Genomic DNA, 17,942 nt, shown 5'->3' on the forward strand with positions numbered 1-17,942 from the left:
AGAGGGGCATAACAACCAGGACGCGGGAAGTCATCATGCCATTGTATCGAGCGATGGTGCGTCCACATATGGAATACTGCGTTCAATATTGGTCGCCGTACCTCAAGAAGGACATGGCGGTACTTGAGAGAGTCCAAAGGAGAGCAACGAAACTGGTAAGAGGGCTGGAACACTGTCCATACGCCAAGAGGTTGGATAGGCTGGGGCTCTTCTCTCTGGAAAAGAGGAGGCTCAGGGGAGATATGATAGAGACCTTCAAGATCATGAGGGGCATAGAGAGGGTGGATAGGGACAGATTCTTCAGACTGAAGGGGACAACAGGTACGAGGGGGCATTCGGAGAAACTGAAGGGAGATAGGTTCAAAACAAGTGCAAGGAAGTTTTTTTTCACCCAAAGGGTCGTGGACACTTGGAATGCGCTACCGGAGGAAGTGATCAGGCAGAGTACAGTACAGGGATTCAAACAGAGATTGGACGGATTCCTGAGGGATAAAGGGATCGTGGGATACTGAGAGAGGTGCTGGGATGTAATACAAGTATAGAAAACTAACCAGGTAATAAGTATGGAAACCCAACCAAGTCGTGAATGTGCAAGACCGGAGGATTAGGACTTCGATGGGAAGATAGGACTTCAATGGGAAACCAAGGTGGCAAGGGGGTCCCTTCTGGTTATTCAGACAGGTCGTGACCTGTTTGGGCCGCCGCGAGAGCGGATTGCTGGGCAGGATGGACCTATGGTCTGACCCGGCGGAGGCACTGCTTATGTTCTTATGTTCTTATGATACTTTGATCTAAAGTGAAACGAGTTCATTTGAAATGATAGCATCGCTGCATGGAAGGCTTTCTGGATGCTTCAATGATAGCTGACACTTGATGCAGATAATACATAGGCAATTATTAGTTGGGAGAGAGATACCATACCGGGAGTGCTAACGGACATAGATTGGGATGTAGGAAAGAACCCTCATTCTGTGTCAGCAAGGTTGAAAAGATCTGTGGTGTGACGGGTTCCTCTTTGCTGAATTGTAAGAGAAGGAGAAACCACAGTTGACATGAACACCAAGGTGCTATGAGAATCATGGAAATTACAAAGGGAAGAAAATTAAGAAGAGGATAAACTCTGTAAAGACGTTAGAGCAAGCTTGGTCTCTTTTTAAGGATGCGGTCACCAAGGTGCAAAATCTATATATACCACGTATCAACAAGGGATCAAAGAGGAAAAAGAATAAAGAACTGGCGTGGCTCACTGTAGAGGTTAAGGAAGTGATCAAAGACAGAAAAACTTTGTTTAAGGAATGGAAAAGATCAAAAATGGATGAAAACTGAAATAAGCACAAACAACATCAACGCAGATGCCATAAGTCGGTAAAGGGGGCAAAAAGAGACTACGAAGAAAAAATAGCCAAGGAGGCAAAAAACTTCAAGCCGTTCTTTCGATATATTAAAGTGAAACGACCCGCGATGGAAGTGGTGGGACCGTTGGATGACCAAGGAATAAAGGGAGTGCTAAAGAAGGACAAAGTAATCGCTGATAGATTGAACACATTTTTTGCGTCTGTATTTTCCAAAGAGGATATACACAGCATACCAGAATCCATCAGGCTATATGCTGGAAGCGAAAACGGGAAACTGACAGGGTTTACGGACAGTCTAGGCAGATTGATAGGCTTAAGAGCGATAAATCCCCGGGACTGGATGGCATCCATCCGAGGGTCATCAAGGAAATGAAAGGGTCCGTAGCTGAACTCCTTCAACTAATAGCCAATCTGTCAATCAAAACAGAAAAGATTCCAGAGGACTGGAAGGTGGCGAATGTTACACCGATCTTCAAAAAAGGTTCGAGGGGAGACCCGGGAAACTACAGACCGGTGAGTCTAACCTTGGTACTGGGAAAGATGGCAGAGGCCCTGATAAAGGATTGCATCATTGATCACCTTGATGGACATGGTCTGATGAGGACCAGCTAGCACAGTTTCAGCAAAGGCAGATCTTGTTTGACAAACTAGCTGCACTTCTTCGAGAGAGTAAACAGGCAGATAGACCCAGTCGACATTGTAATTCTGGACTTCCAGAAGGCGATCAAAAAGGTTCTGAAAAATTGTGAGCCATGGAATCGAGGGAGAAATACTCACTGGCTGGAGCATAGGAAACAGAGAGTGGGGGTAAATGGGCAATACTCGGACTGGAAGAGCGTCACCAGTGGGGTGCCACAGGGCTCAGTGCTTGGACCCGTGCTCTTCAACATCTTTATAAATGATCTGGACATAGGTATGATGAGCGAAGTGATTAAATTTGCGGACCACAAAGTTATTCAGAGTAGTGAGGATGCAGGGGGATTGCGAAGATCTGCAACGTGACATAATCAGGCTCGAGGAATGGACATTAACATGGCAGATGAGGTTCAATGTGGATAAGTGTAAAGTGATGCATGTCGGTAACAATAATCTGAAGCATGAGTACAGGATGTCAGGGCGGTACTTGGAGAGACCTCCCAGGAAAGAGACTTGGGAGTTCTGATCGACAAGTCGATGAAGCCGTCTACGCATTGTGCGGTGGTGAAAAGGGCGAACAGAATGCTAGGAATGATAAAGAAGGGGACCACAAACAGATCGGAGAAGGTTATCATGCTGCTGTACCGGGCCATGGTGCGCCCTCACCTCGAGTACTGCATGCAGCACTCTTCGCCATACATGAAGAAGGACATGGTACTACTCGAAAGGGTCCAGAGATGATGGTTAAGGGGTAGAAGAAGCTGCCGTACAGTGAAAGATTAGAGAAACTGGGCCTCTTCTCCCTCGAACAGAGGAGATTGAGAGGGGACATGATCAAAACATTCAAGGTACTGAAGGGGATAGACTTACTACATAAGAACAGGTTGTTCACCTTCTCCAAGGTAGGGAGAACGAGAGGGCACTCTCTAAAATTGAAAGGGGATAGATTCCGTACAAACATAAGGAAGTTCTTCTTCACCCAGAGAGTGGTGGAAAATTGGAACGCTCTCCCGGAGTCTGTCATAGGGGAAAACACCTTCCAGGGATTCAAGACAAAGTTAGACAAGTTCCTACTGAACAAGGATGTACACTGGTAGGGCTAGTCTCATTTACAGCACTGGTCTTTGACCAGAGGGCCGCCGCATGAGCGGACTGTTGGGCATGATGGACCATGGTCTGACCCAGCAGCGGCATTTCTTATGTTCTTGGCGAAGTTTGAGTAGAATTTTCATGAGTAGAGGAAATGGAGTGAAAGCATAAAGGAACTTTCCCTTCCATTGAAGAGAAAGGCAATTGGACTCCAGATGATTGAGAGCGCAGAATCTGGAACAAAAGAGGAAGCTTATGATGATAGAGGTGTGATTGGGCTCAGCGGTCATTACCCGTCACTCTCTTATGTTCCCAGGCACTTCAGGTCTTACATCACCAGGTACTGTTAAAACAAATATAACATACACTTCATTCACCCTCTTCTATAACACATGACCAGGTCGCTCCACTGGGAACTCCCTGATCCTTCAAAGGCCCTCCAGTTCTTCGGACAGCTTCTGGTACCATTTACCGGTCTCTCCACTGGTCACTCGCTAGTCATTTTGGCAAATGCCCTCAGGGTGTACAAGCTGCTTCCTCTTGGGTCTTCTGGCAGCTCCTGGTACCATTACTAGTCTCTCCGCTGATCATTCACCAGTCCCCATCAGCCTTGGACCTCAAACTCTTCCAGCTCTTCTAGCTGCTTGTGGGGCCACCACTGGTCCTCTGAACCCCAGAATTTGGTGTCCCCCTGGGTTCTGGACACACTTTACAGGTCCCTCTGCCAATTGTCAAGGTTAAGCCCACCCTGGACTCCAAGCTCTATCAGGCTCTCCACCTACTCCTTCTTCCAGACCCACTCTCAATTGCTCAGTCTTCTTTTCTCAAACTCACACCCTGAGGACTTTCCTAATCCCTCAGTAGTATTTTCCCAGATGCATGCCCTGAGGACTCTTTCCAGTCACTCAGACTTCTCCACTCCCTGAGGACTCTTCCAGTTGCTCAGTCTTCATCCTGAGGACTCCTTCCCGAGGACTTCCCCGGTCCCTCAGCTGCTCTCTGTGAGTACTCTCCCAGCCACTCACTCTCCTGGTCACTCACACAGCTCCAAATGGCCATCTGCCTGTTGTCAAGCTTCAGCCCTCCTTTTACTCCAAGCTCTACCGGGCACAAATTACACGAAGCTCAAGGAAATTGATTTGGAGAGCTTTTTCCTGAGAACCTCAAGAGCTTTGGGTATGAAGGCTGTCAAGGTGAGCTCCCCAACTGAGCATTAAGGCATCAGTTGTAAATATCTTCTGATGAGATGGAGTTTGGAATAGAAGACCTCTGGAGAGCTTGGTCAGCGACGGCCACCAGAGAAGTGGCTTTCGGAGTCGTAATGCCACTCTGAGTTCTTGGTAGCTTGAGACCTTTGGGTTGAAAGTGCCCACTGGGGTTTTCCTGATATGTAGACAGGCAATAGGAGACATGTAGAGGCAGTTATGCAGTGAGGACACATTTTAGCAAATTTGAATTACAGTATTGAGTCTTTGTTACGGTAGGAATGCACAAGATTGAGTTGTGTCCTAAGAGGGCCCCGATAAAGTTTGGAGTTTGAGTGGGTTCAAGATGGCTGGGTTTTTCTACTGATCTTTTCAATGCCTCTGAATCTTTTTTTTTTTCCTCCTGATAGTGCAAAGCCAATCTGGCATTATAGAGACTTTGTATAATTTGGCCAAATACTTCTGCTTGCACTTTTGTTATTTCTATTTCACAGCTGGGAATATTTCTGTTTTAATCTCAGTGTTTCACTCTTTGGGTTCATTTTGGGGATATTCTTCTTTCCTGTTTGAAGGATCCTCGAGTCCTGTTTCTGCCTCCTGTCTTTCCCCTTTGGCCCAGGCCTTTAACTCTCTAGTCTTTCATCTACTTAGAACCCCCCCTTCTCTGCCTCTTTCTCTCCTTCCTTCAACCCTCCTTCCTATGTCCCCCTCACTGCATTCCAGCCTTTGTCCCACCCCCTCCCAAAAAGCCTGCCGGCCTACCTCCCCCAAAGCCAGCCTGCCTGCCTGCCCCAAAGCCAGCCTGCCTGCCTACCTCCCCCAGAGCCAGCCTGCCTGGCTCCCCAAAGCCTGCCTGCCTGCCTCCCCAAGATCCAGCCTGCCTGCCTCCCCCAAAGTCATCCAGTCTGCCTGCCTACCTCCCCCAGAGCCAGCCTGCCTGACTACCTCCTGCAAAGCCAGCCTGCCTGCCTTCCCCAAAGCCAGCCTGCCTACCTCCCCCAGAGCTAGCCAGCCTTCCTGCCTACCTCCCCCAGAGCCAGCCTGCCGGCCTACCTCCTCCAAAGCCAGCCAGCCAGCCAGCCTGCCTACCTGCCTCTCTGCCACACAAAAGCCAGCCAGCTTGCCTGTCTACCTCCTTCCCTCCCTACCGCTGAAAAAAAGTGCCTCCCTCCAGACCCGATTTAAACCTCTCTCCAGGTCCGCCGCCACTGCTCCTCTGCTAACCTCCCTGCCGCTAATCGCGCCCAGAAGCCTTCTTCCCGATGTTAATTCTGATGTCGGAGAGGACGTTCTGGGCCAGCCAATCGCTGCTTGGCTGGCCCGGAATGTCCTCTCCGACGACAGAATTGACGTCGGGAAGAAGGCATCTGGGCGCGATTAGTGGCAGGGAGGTAAGCAGAGGAGCAGCGGTGGCAGATCTGGAGGGAGGTTTAAATTGGGCCTGGAGGGAGGCGCTTTTTTTTGGTGCGGCAGGGAGGGACAGGAAGCAATCACCTGTCCCGTTGTCCCCGCGCACAGCTTTGGGACGCTATCCCTGAAAATGGGACATTTTGGCGTTCCGAAGCTGTGTGTGGGGACAACGGGACAGGGGATCCGAAAACGGGACTGTCCTGTTCAAAACGGGACGTATGGTCACCTTAGATATGGCCAGTAGGAAAAAGGAGGTATTAATGCCTCTGTATAAGATTTTGGCGAGACCTCTTTTAGAATATTGTGTACATTTCTGGAGGCTGCACCTTCAAAAAGATATAAAAAGGATGGAGTTGGTCCAGCAGAAGGCTACTAAAATGGTGTGTGGTCTTCGTGATAAGGTGTATGGGGACAGACTTAAAGATCTCAATCTGTATACTTTGGAGGAAAGGCGGGAGAGGGGAGATATGATAGAGATGTTTAAATACCTACACAATATAAATATTCATGAGTCGAGTCTCTTTCATTTGAAAGGAAACTCTGAAATGAGAGGGCATAGGATGAAGTTAAGAGGTATAGACTCCGGAGTAATCTAAGGCAGTGGTTCCCAACCCTGTCCTGGAGGAACACCAGGCCAATTGGGTTTTCAGGCTAGCCCTAATGAATATGCATGAAGCAAATTTGCATGCCTATCACTTCCATCATATGCAAATCTCTCTCATGCATATTCATTAGGGCTAGCCTGAAAACCCGATTGGCCTGGTGTTCCTCCAGGACAGGGTTGGGAATCACTGATCTAAGGAAATACTTGACATGAACAGTCTCCCGGAAGAGGTAGTGGAAACAGAGACTGTGTCTGAATTCAAGAGGGCCTGGGATAGGCACGTGGGATCCCTCAGAGAGAGAAAGAGATAATGGTTACTGCAGATGGGCAGACTAGATGGGCCAAGTGGCCTTTATGTTTCGATGTTTTTATGCCTTTCTAGAGGTGGTGGGAGTTGGGGTGTATATGATATTGGGTTCATGTTTTCTGTTGTGTTGGAGAATCACTGCTGCTTGGTGTTTATTATGAGGAGATTTTTATGTTTTAATATGTTGTTTCTGGGCATGTGTGTGAATGTGTGTGTTTTTAAATAAATATTTGACTTGGAAACTGTCTTGAAACTGATTTGCCAAGGTAAATTGATTCAAGTGATACAGTACTCACATAAAATAGCCAGGTAGCAATCCTGTTGCCAGTGCCCAGCTCTTTAAAGTGATCTGGGTCATTTTCCTGAGGAAAACAGAAACAGTTTAACAGATGTTTATCATGGAAAACACAGCAGCATGAAGTAACAGCAGGCAGATGCAAAGAGATGAACTACCCAGAACATGCAAGAGACTCACCAGTAGTCATTGAATGACGAATGCCCAATTAAAATAATCTTAAGTACCTAAAAATCAACAGTTTTAGGATGCTTATCTTATTATAGAACTTGTGATGAAGAGGCTGTCACAAACACCTTCCCTGTAATATAATAGTGCTTTATTCAGCATTTCAACACAAGCAAACACCAGCTATGCTGAGATGCACTGCAAGGAAAAAAGTTGAAAATTCTTTATCTGCATGCAATACTGCTTTTTTTTTTTTTTTCCAAAGCCTGACCAGTGTCTATTACAGAGAATGGATTCTAGATCAGGTCCTTCAGGGAGTTAAAGAATTATATTGGGGTGGGAGAGGAGAGGGGGAGTTGTTACTGCTGCACGTTTCTCAGAAAAATTCTTTCATGGTTCTTTATATTAGTACCAGGGGACAAAACACTAATATGGCATTACATGCTCCCTACATAGCATCTCAGTTTTGCTCACATTAAGCTTTATATACTTAACAACTAAGAAAAATCTTACCAAACATTAAAAAATATATTTTATTTGTTATTTTTTCTGTTTGGTGAGATTTTTCTTAGTTGTTAAGAATTTGATTTTGGAAAGTCTACTATTGTGATTAAACTTTGGAATATTTTCTCCTGCTATTTTTTATATAATCTATTAAGTTTTACATGACAGACTCTGCAGTACACTCTGTATAACACAGCTTTATAATGCAGGAGTTAACCTTGGAAAGCAAAAAAAACATAAGAACATATGAATAGCCTTACTGGGTCAGACCAATGGTCCATCAAGCCCAGTAGCCCGTTCTCATGGTGGCCAATCCAGGTCACTAGTACCTGGCCAAAACTCAAGGAGTAGCAATATTCCATGCTACCAGTCCAGGACAAGCATGCTATCCGCTCTTACCACAACCTCTGGCAATGCGTTCCAGAGCTTAACTATTCTCTGAGTGAAATTTTTTTTCCTCCTATTGGTTTTAAAAGTATTTCCCTGTAACTTCATCGACTGTCCCATAGGCTTTGTAATTTTGACAGAGTGAAAAATCGATCCACTTATACCCGTTCTACTCCACTCAGGATTTTGTAGACTTCATTCATATCTTCCCTCAGCCTTCTCTTTTCCAAGCTGAAGAGCCCTATCTGTTTTAGTCTTTCCTCATTCGAAAGGAGTTCTGTCCCCTTTATCATCTTGGTCACTCTTCTTTGTGACCTCATCTGGAGTATTGCATTCAATTCTGGTCTCCTTAACTCAAGAAAGATATAGTGGCGCTAGAAAAGGTTCAAAGAAGAGCGGCCAAGATAATAAAAGGGATGGAACTCCTGTCGTATGAGGAAAGACTAAAATGGTTAGGGCTCTTCAGCTTGGAAAAGAAACAGCTGAGGGGAAAATTGCAAAGACTAGGGGACACTTAAAGTTACAGGGAAACACTTAAAACCAATAGGAGGAAATTTTTTTTCACTTAAGAGAATAGTTAAGCTCTGGAATGCATTGCCAGAGGTTGTGGTAAGAGCAGATAGCGTAGCTGGTTTTAAGAAAGGTTTGGACTAGTTCCTGGAGGAAAAGTCCATAATCTGTTATTGAGAAAGACATGGGTAAAGCCACTGCTTGCCCTGGATCGGTAGCATGGAATATTGCTACTCCATGGGTTTTGGCCAGGTACTAGTGACCTGGATTAGCCACCGTGACAATGGGCTACTGGGCTTGAAGGACCATTGGTCTGACCCAGTAAGCCTATTCTTATGTTCTTATTCAGCTGGTGTTTTAATGGGTTTCATGTATTAGTCTGATTAGGGAAGTAGATGCATTTCAAGAGCCTGACAAACTAGTGTATTAAAACACTGCCAATTTGCAAAGCGATGAATAGGATTGATTGTTTAGGCCACCAGGTCTTTACTTGCCCATGCAAAGACAAAGTGGGGTTCATACTGTCCTCCCATGCCATAATTTGCCACCTGGAAGAGAAAAAGAAAACACTACATGGACAATAATGAAGGCACAAAATAGAACTTACGATCAAAAAATCAAAATGAGGCTCATACTGGCCTCCGATGCCGTAGTTAGCAATCTAAAATAAAAGAGAAAAGCAGAACATCTCAAAGTCAGTCAAATAACAGGAACAAGACATGGTGCAGTGAAATCAGTCATGGACATCAAGAATGTTTATGGCTCTAACATGATTATATAAAAAATGGAGAAAGGAGAAAGTAGGTTCTTACCTGCTAATTTTCTGTTAGCCTGTAGACCGTTATAGTTCCTTACAGATGGGTATTATACCTCACTGCTACCAGCAGGTGGAGACTGAGATCAAACTTGTATATCAGTATAGCTTCTCCCACTAGGAATCCAGTCTACCGAACAGCCAAGCAAACCTAGGAAAAATCTTAACTGAAAATAGTAAAATATACTCCAAACAGGAGTGTAAAAACAACAAACAACTGTAAACAACTGTTGGATCATGTGTAGAACGTTATCCTGGAAAATAAACATCCCCACAGCTCACCAGCTAAGCTTGCTGAGTCATCACTGCTGTTCTTAATTCTCCCCGGCCCTAGAAAAATACTAGAACCCGCAGAAAAATTCAAAATCTGCATGCGAGCAATCACTGCACAAAGACCGATAGGGTGGGCAACTATACCGGTCTACAGGCTAACAGAAAGAAAATTAGCAGGTAAGAACTTAATTTCTCCTTCTGTATTGCCAGGTAGACCGGTATAGTTCCTTACGGATGGGACGTACCAAAGCAGTACCCATCAAGGGTGGGACCCCCGAAGGGACGACACCAGAACACGCTCACTGAATACCGCGTCCCAACACGCCTAAACATCCACACGGTAGTGTCTGACAAAGGAATGCAGAGAAGACCAAACTGCAGCCTTGCAAATATCCACTGGGGGCATTAGAGAAGACTCAGCCCAAGAAGCTGCCTGACCCCTAGTGAAATGAGCCTTGAGAAATTCTAGAACAGGCTTCTTCAGAAGATAAGCAGAAGCAATAGTCTCCTTGATCCAGCGTGCAATAGTAGCCTTAGAAGCGCCATCCCCCTTACAAGGACCCGCTAGAAGAACAAAGAGATAATCTGATTTCTTGATCTTCCTGGGTCCTCTGCATATAAGAGCGAAGGACCTGACTGACATTCAACCTGCGTAGCTGTCTCTGCTCGGAAGAGCCCTCCCAGCTACCCAACACCAGAAGGACCACTGACTGATTGACATGAAAAGGAGAAACTTTTTTGGGCAGAAAAGAGGGAACAGGCCTCAAGACATCCCGCTCCCTAGAAAACTCCAAGAAGGGAGACCTATAAGACAAAGCCTGCAGCTCAGAAACACATCTAGCTGAAGTAATGGCCACCAAGAATACCACTTTAAGAGTAACTATATGGTTAAACTCCAAGATTCAAATTGGCGGATTTAAGGTCATCTGGAAGCACTGGATGATAGCAGGTATACGGATTTTAGGTGATGTTATTTCAAATGGTAAAATGCTTGATTTTTCACAGCTGCAACATAAATATGGTCTTAATAAATCACAAAGCTTTAGATGGTTGCAGCTGAAGCAGGCTATTCAGGCAGGGTTCCCTGAATGGAAAACTCTTAATACGCAATATAGTTTGGAATTTTTATGCTTTCAGGTGGACTTCTTGGGACACCAGGCCGCCCCAAGATATAAATTGATAAATGGATTTGTAAAAAAAAAACCTAGAACTAGACTTAGGGACATTTGGAGCATTGAGATTAAGCAGCAAATTTCTTCGTCTCAATGGCCATGAATTTGGTCTTGGAGGATGAGATATACAGTATCCGCATCTATGAGACAAACTTGGTTTTTCCTTTTACATAGAGCATTTTGGACCCCAGTTAGATTACAGAAGTTAAACAGCTCTAAGTCTAATACAGTGGTTCCCAACCCTGTCCTGGAGGAACACCAGGCCAATCGGGTTTTCAGGCTAGCCCTAATGAATATGCAAGGAGCAGATTTGCATGCCTTCCACTTTCATTCTATGCAAATCTCTCTCATGCATATTCATTAGGGCTAGCCTGAAAACCCGATTGACCTGGTGGTCCTCCAGGACAGGGTTGGGAACCACTGGTCTAATAGATGCTGGCATTGTAATCTTGAGATAGGGACACTAGATCATGTGTTATACTATAGTCCCTTTATGTTGACCTTTTGGAAATCAATTTGGACCCAAATAAATTGTTTATTGGAGAATCCTGTGGCTTTATAGTATGATACGATTCTATTCGGTATGGTAATGAGAACAAAGAGCCAAATTTCATCAAACAATAATAAGCTTTTATTGATTATGACAGGAGTCGCCATACAACATATCACAAATAACTGGAAGAATTGCAGCAGGCTAAATTACAGTTTTTGGTGGAATTCGTTATGTCACATTTATCAAATGGAAAGAACAATAGCCATACAAAAAGGGAATTATAAGAAATTTAAAGAGATCTGGGGGCTATTGACAAATTATTGTAATGAATAGATACCATTTTTCCATTATAAGTACAATGCAAGGAAGAGGGTGGGAGGGGGAATTCTGAATTTTATTAAATGTTTAGATCAGTAGAAAATAATATTTTATAGGATATATTTAATTGCATATGATATGATAGGGATGGGAGGGAAGGAGTTAAATTTTATGTATTAATGATTAATATGAAAGAAATTCATATGATGTATTCAATTTCATTTGTCAAATATTGATACACTTGTTGTAAGATGTAAAAATGAATAAAGATTAAAAAAAAAAAAAAAAAAAAGAGTAAGGTCCTTCAAAGAGCAGTCGCCCAACGGTTCAAACTGAAGGCGCACTAGCACTGACAGAACCAGATTCAGATCCCAAGATGGAACAGAGGGTCATATGAGAGGCCTGAGCAATTTGGCTGCCCGCAAGAAGCGAATCATATCAGGAATGGCAGTCAAATGTTGACCTTTCAACAACCCATGAAAGGCTGACAAGGCTGCAAGCTGAACCAGGAGAGAAGACCAAGCCAGTCCCCTGTCCAGGCCATCCTGCAAGAACTCTAAGATGTTAGGCAAGGAAGCGTGAAAAGAGACCACACCATTCCTCAAAGAGAAGCTAAACCCTCACATAAGCCCGAGAGGTGGAAAGCCTCCGGGACCCTGGATTGAACATTGGAATGGGACCCTGAATCAGAAGGTCATCCAAGAGAGGCAGATGAAGAGGATCTGCCACCAGATGCCTCACCAGATCCGTGTACCATGGTCGATGAGGCCAATCTGGAGCCATGAGACCCGGATGTAGAAGTATGCGGAGAACTCTGCCTACTAATGGCCATGGAGGGAACACATACAACAGAGCCCTTGGCCTGACCGTCTCTGCGACGACTGAAGAAGCGGGGTGTTTTGGCGTTGACACTTGTGACCATCAGGTCCATGAGGGGCTGACCCCAAGAATGCACTATCAACTAAAAGGCCACGGGGCTTAGACACCACACTCCAGGATCTAGCACGTGACGACTTAGGAAGTGTGCTTGAACATTATCCACTCTGGCTATATGGAATGCCGATATTTCTTGAAGGTGTGACTCCACCCAGACTATAAGCAGAGCCGCCTCCTGTGCCACCAGAATGCTCCTGGTACCCCCCTGATGATTGGCATAGGCCACCGCCGTGGCATTGTCCGACAGAACCCTGACTGACTTGCCCATCAGAAAGGACTGGAAGGCTAGCAACGCCAGATGGATGGCTCTGGTCTCCAAGACACTGATCGATCAAGAAGCCTCCTCCATGGACCAGGTGCCCTGAGCTGAGTGACCTAGATACTGAGCCCCCCAACCAAGAAGAATGGCATTCGTGAGCAGCACCGTCCACTGCGGCTGATCCAGACTTACCCCTTGTACAAGATGGGGGGTCTGGAGCCACCAACGAAGACTGCCACGAGATAATCCCAGAAGATGAATAGGGTGATCCAGACTGTGCCTCTGAGGCGATCACCTCTGAAGAAGAGCATACTGAAGAGGATGCATGTGGGCCCGCGATCACCTCACAACATCGAGGGACGTCATTGACCCCAAGACATAGAGGAAATCCTGCACCCGAGGACACCGGCATGCCATAAGCATGCGAATCTGAGATTGCAATTTGCTTACCTGGGCCTCTGGAAGGAAGGCCTTCCCCAAGGAGGTGTCAAATAGAGAATGACACGGTGGCTGTTACCCGCGGCTAGCCATGGGTAGCCACGGGTAACCCATCAAAATGGTGAGGAAAAACCTGTGTTCACCGTGGCTACAGGGACAAGGCCATTCACCGCCTCATGGAGCGGTGAATGGCCTTGTCCCCGCAGTTATCGCACCTATCACGCTCCCTCCCTCCTTACTGCCACCGCCAAGTTGAAACAGCTCCTTTTCTCCCTCCCTGCCCCTTACCTTCATGGCCGTGAGTCTAAATTGCCTTCTTACAGCAGCCGAAGGGTTGAAGCTGCGTGTGGCTGCCGTAAATGTCATCTCTGACGCAACTGGAAGTTGCATTACAGACGACCTTTACGGCAGCCATATGCAACAACAACGCTCCAGCTGCTGTAAGAAGGCAGTTTAGACATCGCCGGCCACAGGTAAAGGGTAGGGAGGTTTGTCGGACTGGGCCTGTTGTCTGAGGGAGGGGGGGGGGGCAGGGAGGAGGAAATGTGGGGTTGAGAGAAAAAGACACTAAAGGGAAATGGGTAAAACAGAGTGGGCAGGATGCTGAAAGCACATGGGGAAGACAGAAAGGAGAGAAGGACCTTCAAGTTTGTCTAGTTAATGTCCTCAGTGTACACTTCGATTATTTTTAAACTATCTATTTATTTTTCCTTCAAATTTTTTATTGTAAACCGGCCAGATACTAGCTGATGGTCGGTATATTAAAAGCCAATAAACTTGAAACTTGAAACTTGAACTAGCTAAACCAGTTAGGGATCTACTTTTCTCAATTATTAGGAGCATTGGATCAAACGAAAGCCCCGTTGGGCAAGTAATGCTGGCGATGCAGTGGCGTCTCTGATGATTTAGTCAAGATAAATGCTTTTGAATTTAAGTTGTTCACTAGACACAATTAAATTTTGAGTTGAATTCACTGGGTTTTCTGTACTATAAAGTCATAGCAGGGGATGCTCCTTCCTATTTGACAGAATTATTTTGTTTTACAGCTTTAAAATACTCTCGAAATACTAAGGCGTTTCTGACTTTTTCACCAGTGAAAGGTTGTAAAGCAAAGAGATATCATGACCGGATGCTCTCATATCAGGTTGCTTTATGGGATAAGGAGCTGAAACGCCTATTACTGATTTCTGTATCCTATTTACACTTTAGAAAACAACTTAAGACTTACTTATTTTCTAGATTCTTGGGTTCTTATTTTTTATTCTTTTCTTATGTGTATTTTTTAATTAATCTTAAACTGCATAGAACATAAAGTTAATTTTTATGTTAATGTTGTTTTTGTTTTGTTTTTATACTATTCACGCTAACCAGGAGAGGAGTTTTCGGATTAATGATAGAGACATGACTGACTACTTGTTTTCCCATCATTTGGTGCAGTAGTTTAAAAAGGTCTCTGAAGTCCTTTTATCCTACTAACATTGTGCTATAGAAGGGGGTGTAATTGCCAGAAATTCAGTTTGTTCAAAGATTTGATTATCCCCACAAGATGTCCAAGTCTAGCACACCCAAAGCAAGTCCATAACACACCTCCTTGAACTCTGGACGCAGGAAAATGGTTTTATCGTCAAATATATTTATTGAGCACCAAGAAAAAAGCAATCAGAAACAAGTACAAAGAGCAACAAGCAGCTCCATATTTCGCACAAAATCTCGCAAACCCCTCCCCCCCACACTGATGTCAAACAAAACAGAAGAAACAGATAATAGAACAAGTACCAGGGGCTAGCAGTTCAAAAAGCGACTACGAGCCACCGGAGACAATGTTATTCAAAAAGGCTCCCAAATTCGCTGGAAGGCCCATCCCAGCGAGGAAGAAATGTCCTGGACTCCCCTCCGTTCCCAAGAAAGCAACATAATCATGTGATTACGCCAGAGGGAATACCCAGGGGCCTCCGCTTCCATCCACTTAAGCAAAATGCATTTGAGAGCAATCACAGCAGTCCAACGAAGGAATGCGGTGGCCCCAGGCCGACGGGGATGAAAATGTAAGGAGGCTCCAAATAACACCAAGGCAGATCTCTGAACTGTAATGTTCCAGGTGGTATCTACAAAAAGAAAAATAGCGTCCCAAAAAGTTTGTATTGATGGACACGACCAGAACATGTGGCCGAGACCTGCATCTGGAGCACCACAGCGCTGGCAGTCCGCAGTTGAGCAGAGCCCCGCCAGGAAAGCTCTCCGAGGAGAAATATACAGGCGAAGAGTCAATTTGTAATGTTGTTCCCACAAAAATATTTACCATATAAAGGCAGCTTTTTGATAGCATTCAAAATTACTTCATCAGAAAATTCCATATTCAAATCCCCCACCCAAGCATCCCGTAATCGGAGACAATCAAGCATAGGGGATTCGTCCTTCAGATGTTTATGGTGAAATTTCAATGGGACAGGCTGTTGGGAACCAAATGTAAAGGCCTCCAACAACAATTCCCGACAGGAGGCCGAAAGATGAGTACTTGACAAGGAGGAAATGTAATGGCGGATCTGAAGGTAGGCATAGACATCTGTACGAGGAAGAGCAAATTCCTCGCAAAGCAGATCAAAGGGTTTGATCAAACCTTCATCATCAACTAAATGGAACAAGAAACGAATCTCCTTTGCTTCCCAATTCACAAAACTAGCATTGTCCACCCCAGGAGGAAAACGTGCATTATAGCATAATGGTAAAAAGGGAGAGACCGTAGAGCTAAGGGAATGAAACTTACATACCCAGTGCCAGGCCCGACGAAGAGGGTGATGCAACAACGCACTGGGCGCAGATTCCCATTTGGAAAGTAAAGAAGAGTGAAGAAACGCACTAAAGTGGGTAGAGGTAAAGCAAGAAAGTTCCAAGGAGGTGTTAGTAAACGTGGAGGTACCGCTAAAAAGATCATTAATGTGGCGCATGCCAAAAGCAATCATTATGAAACGAATATTCAACAACCCCAAACCACCCTTATACCAAGGGGAGGCCGCCCTCCGATAGGGAAGACGAGCACGCTTGCCCATCCAGAGAAACCGTTGCACCATGCGCACAAGACGCTTTTCATCATGGGGGAACAGATAAAGGGGAAGAACCTGAAACACATACAGCCACTGTGGTACAACAAGCATATTATAGAGGCTCACCCGGCCCAACAAAGAAATGGGTAGACCCCGCCACAGCTGCAACCGTGTCTCAAAGGTAGAAAACAAAGAGCGGACATTTAAAGAGTAGAGGCGGGCAAGATCCATGGGAATGCGTACCCCTAAATATCGAAGCTTAGACTCCGCCCACCGCAAAGGGAAGGAACCCCGCCAAGAAGTACGAACTGCTGGGCAAGAAGGCAAAGCCAAAGATTTATCAAGATTCAGGGAGAGGCCGGAATGAAAACCAAATTCAGAAATAAGATCTAACGTGAGGGGCAAAGAAACCTCAGGAGAGGTTAGGATCAAAAACATATCATCTGCAAAGGCCAACATCTTCAAGGACTCACCCATGACCCGAAGGCCCCGCACCTCATCGGTGTGGCGCAAAGTACAAAGTAAGGGTTCTAAAAAGAGCAGAAAAAGTATAGGAGATAGGGGGCAGCCCTGTCTAACACCCTGGAGTATAGGAAAGGAATCTGTACGAATACCATTAACCAAGAGAGACGCCCTCGGAGTAGAATATAAGGAACGGATAGCACTCAAATAAAACCCCCCCAGTCCCACATGTTCAAGGGTAGGAAATAAGAAGGACCAGTTAACACTATCAAATGCTTTAGATGCGTCCAGGCTAACAAACAACGAGTCAATGCTCAGTTCATGACAATGAGCCAGTGCAAAGAGGACCTTACGCACATTGCGAACTGAATGTCGACCCCGAACAAATCCAACCTGGTCCTCATGGATAACGGAAGGGAGAAGCGGTGCAAGACGGTTGGCCAAAATCTGAGAAAACAATTTTAAATCAACATTAAGGAGGGAGATCGGGCGATAAGACCCCGGGTCATCAGCCGCCTTACCCGGCTTTAACAATAAGGTAACCAAGGCCTCGTTAGCATAGCGAGGAAAGGAGCCTCCAGTTATAGCCGCATTATAATAGTCAAGTAAAGGCCCACAAACGCGGTGAGAGAGAATACGGTAAAACTCGCCGGAGAACCAGTCCGGGCCAGGAGCCCGACCCGAACGAAGGGATTTGATGGCAACCTGCAATTCCAATGCCTGAAGAGGTTCATTAAGACGCGTCGCCGTTTCCGCAGCTAAACGCAGCATGCCGGACGAGTGCAAATAGTCAGAAATAAGATCCCCGGAAATTTCATCCGGCGCAGCATACAGTCGAGAAAAGAAATCTAGAAGCGTCTCCACTACCTGCAAGGTTTTGGTCACCCGACCCCCCCCCCAGGCGTCTTAAGGGTGAGGATCGGCTTACGGCCCAGCCAAGCATCCACAAGATGGGCCAATAACCGCCCCGATCTGTTACCAAATCTATGAAATCGATGTTTATGGAAGGCCGACCATTTCATAGAACGGGAGTGGAGTAACGAATTAAGTGTGGCCTGAGCAGACAGATAGTGTTCCCGAGTAGTGGGAGAAGCAGCAGCCTGAAAGGCACGTTTAGCTGCGCTAAGATCACGTTGCAGGGCTATAATACTAAGGTTAATACGTTTGTGTCTGGCACAGAGGAAGGAAATAATGTGACCTCATAGCACGGTTTTGGCGGCTTCCCAAAACAAAATGGGATCGTCTTGATGTTGTACATTATGTTGC

The 17,942-nt window shown here is 45.5% G+C and overlaps 1 protein-coding gene across 1 annotated transcript in view; it reads right to left on the minus strand.

Annotated features, from left to right (window-relative positions):
• Window positions 1-17,942, minus strand: part of LOC117359732 (prolyl 4-hydroxylase subunit alpha-1-like) — a 187,927-nt gene that overhangs the window by 47,773 nt on the left and 122,212 nt on the right. Inside the window, exons 11-12 of the mRNA XM_033942949.1 lie at window positions 9,078-9,131; window positions 6,903-6,968 (exon numbers count right to left, since the gene is read on the minus strand). Coding sequence (XP_033798840.1) covers window positions 6,903-6,968; window positions 9,078-9,131 — 120 coding nt within the window. The remainder of the gene's footprint in view (window positions 1-6,902; window positions 6,969-9,077; window positions 9,132-17,942) is intronic.

The sequence above is a fragment of the Geotrypetes seraphini genome, chromosome 4 (genome assembly GCF_902459505.1).
Source record: "Geotrypetes seraphini chromosome 4, aGeoSer1.1, whole genome shotgun sequence".
Taxonomy (NCBI): Eukaryota; Metazoa; Chordata; class Amphibia; order Gymnophiona; family Dermophiidae; genus Geotrypetes; species Geotrypetes seraphini.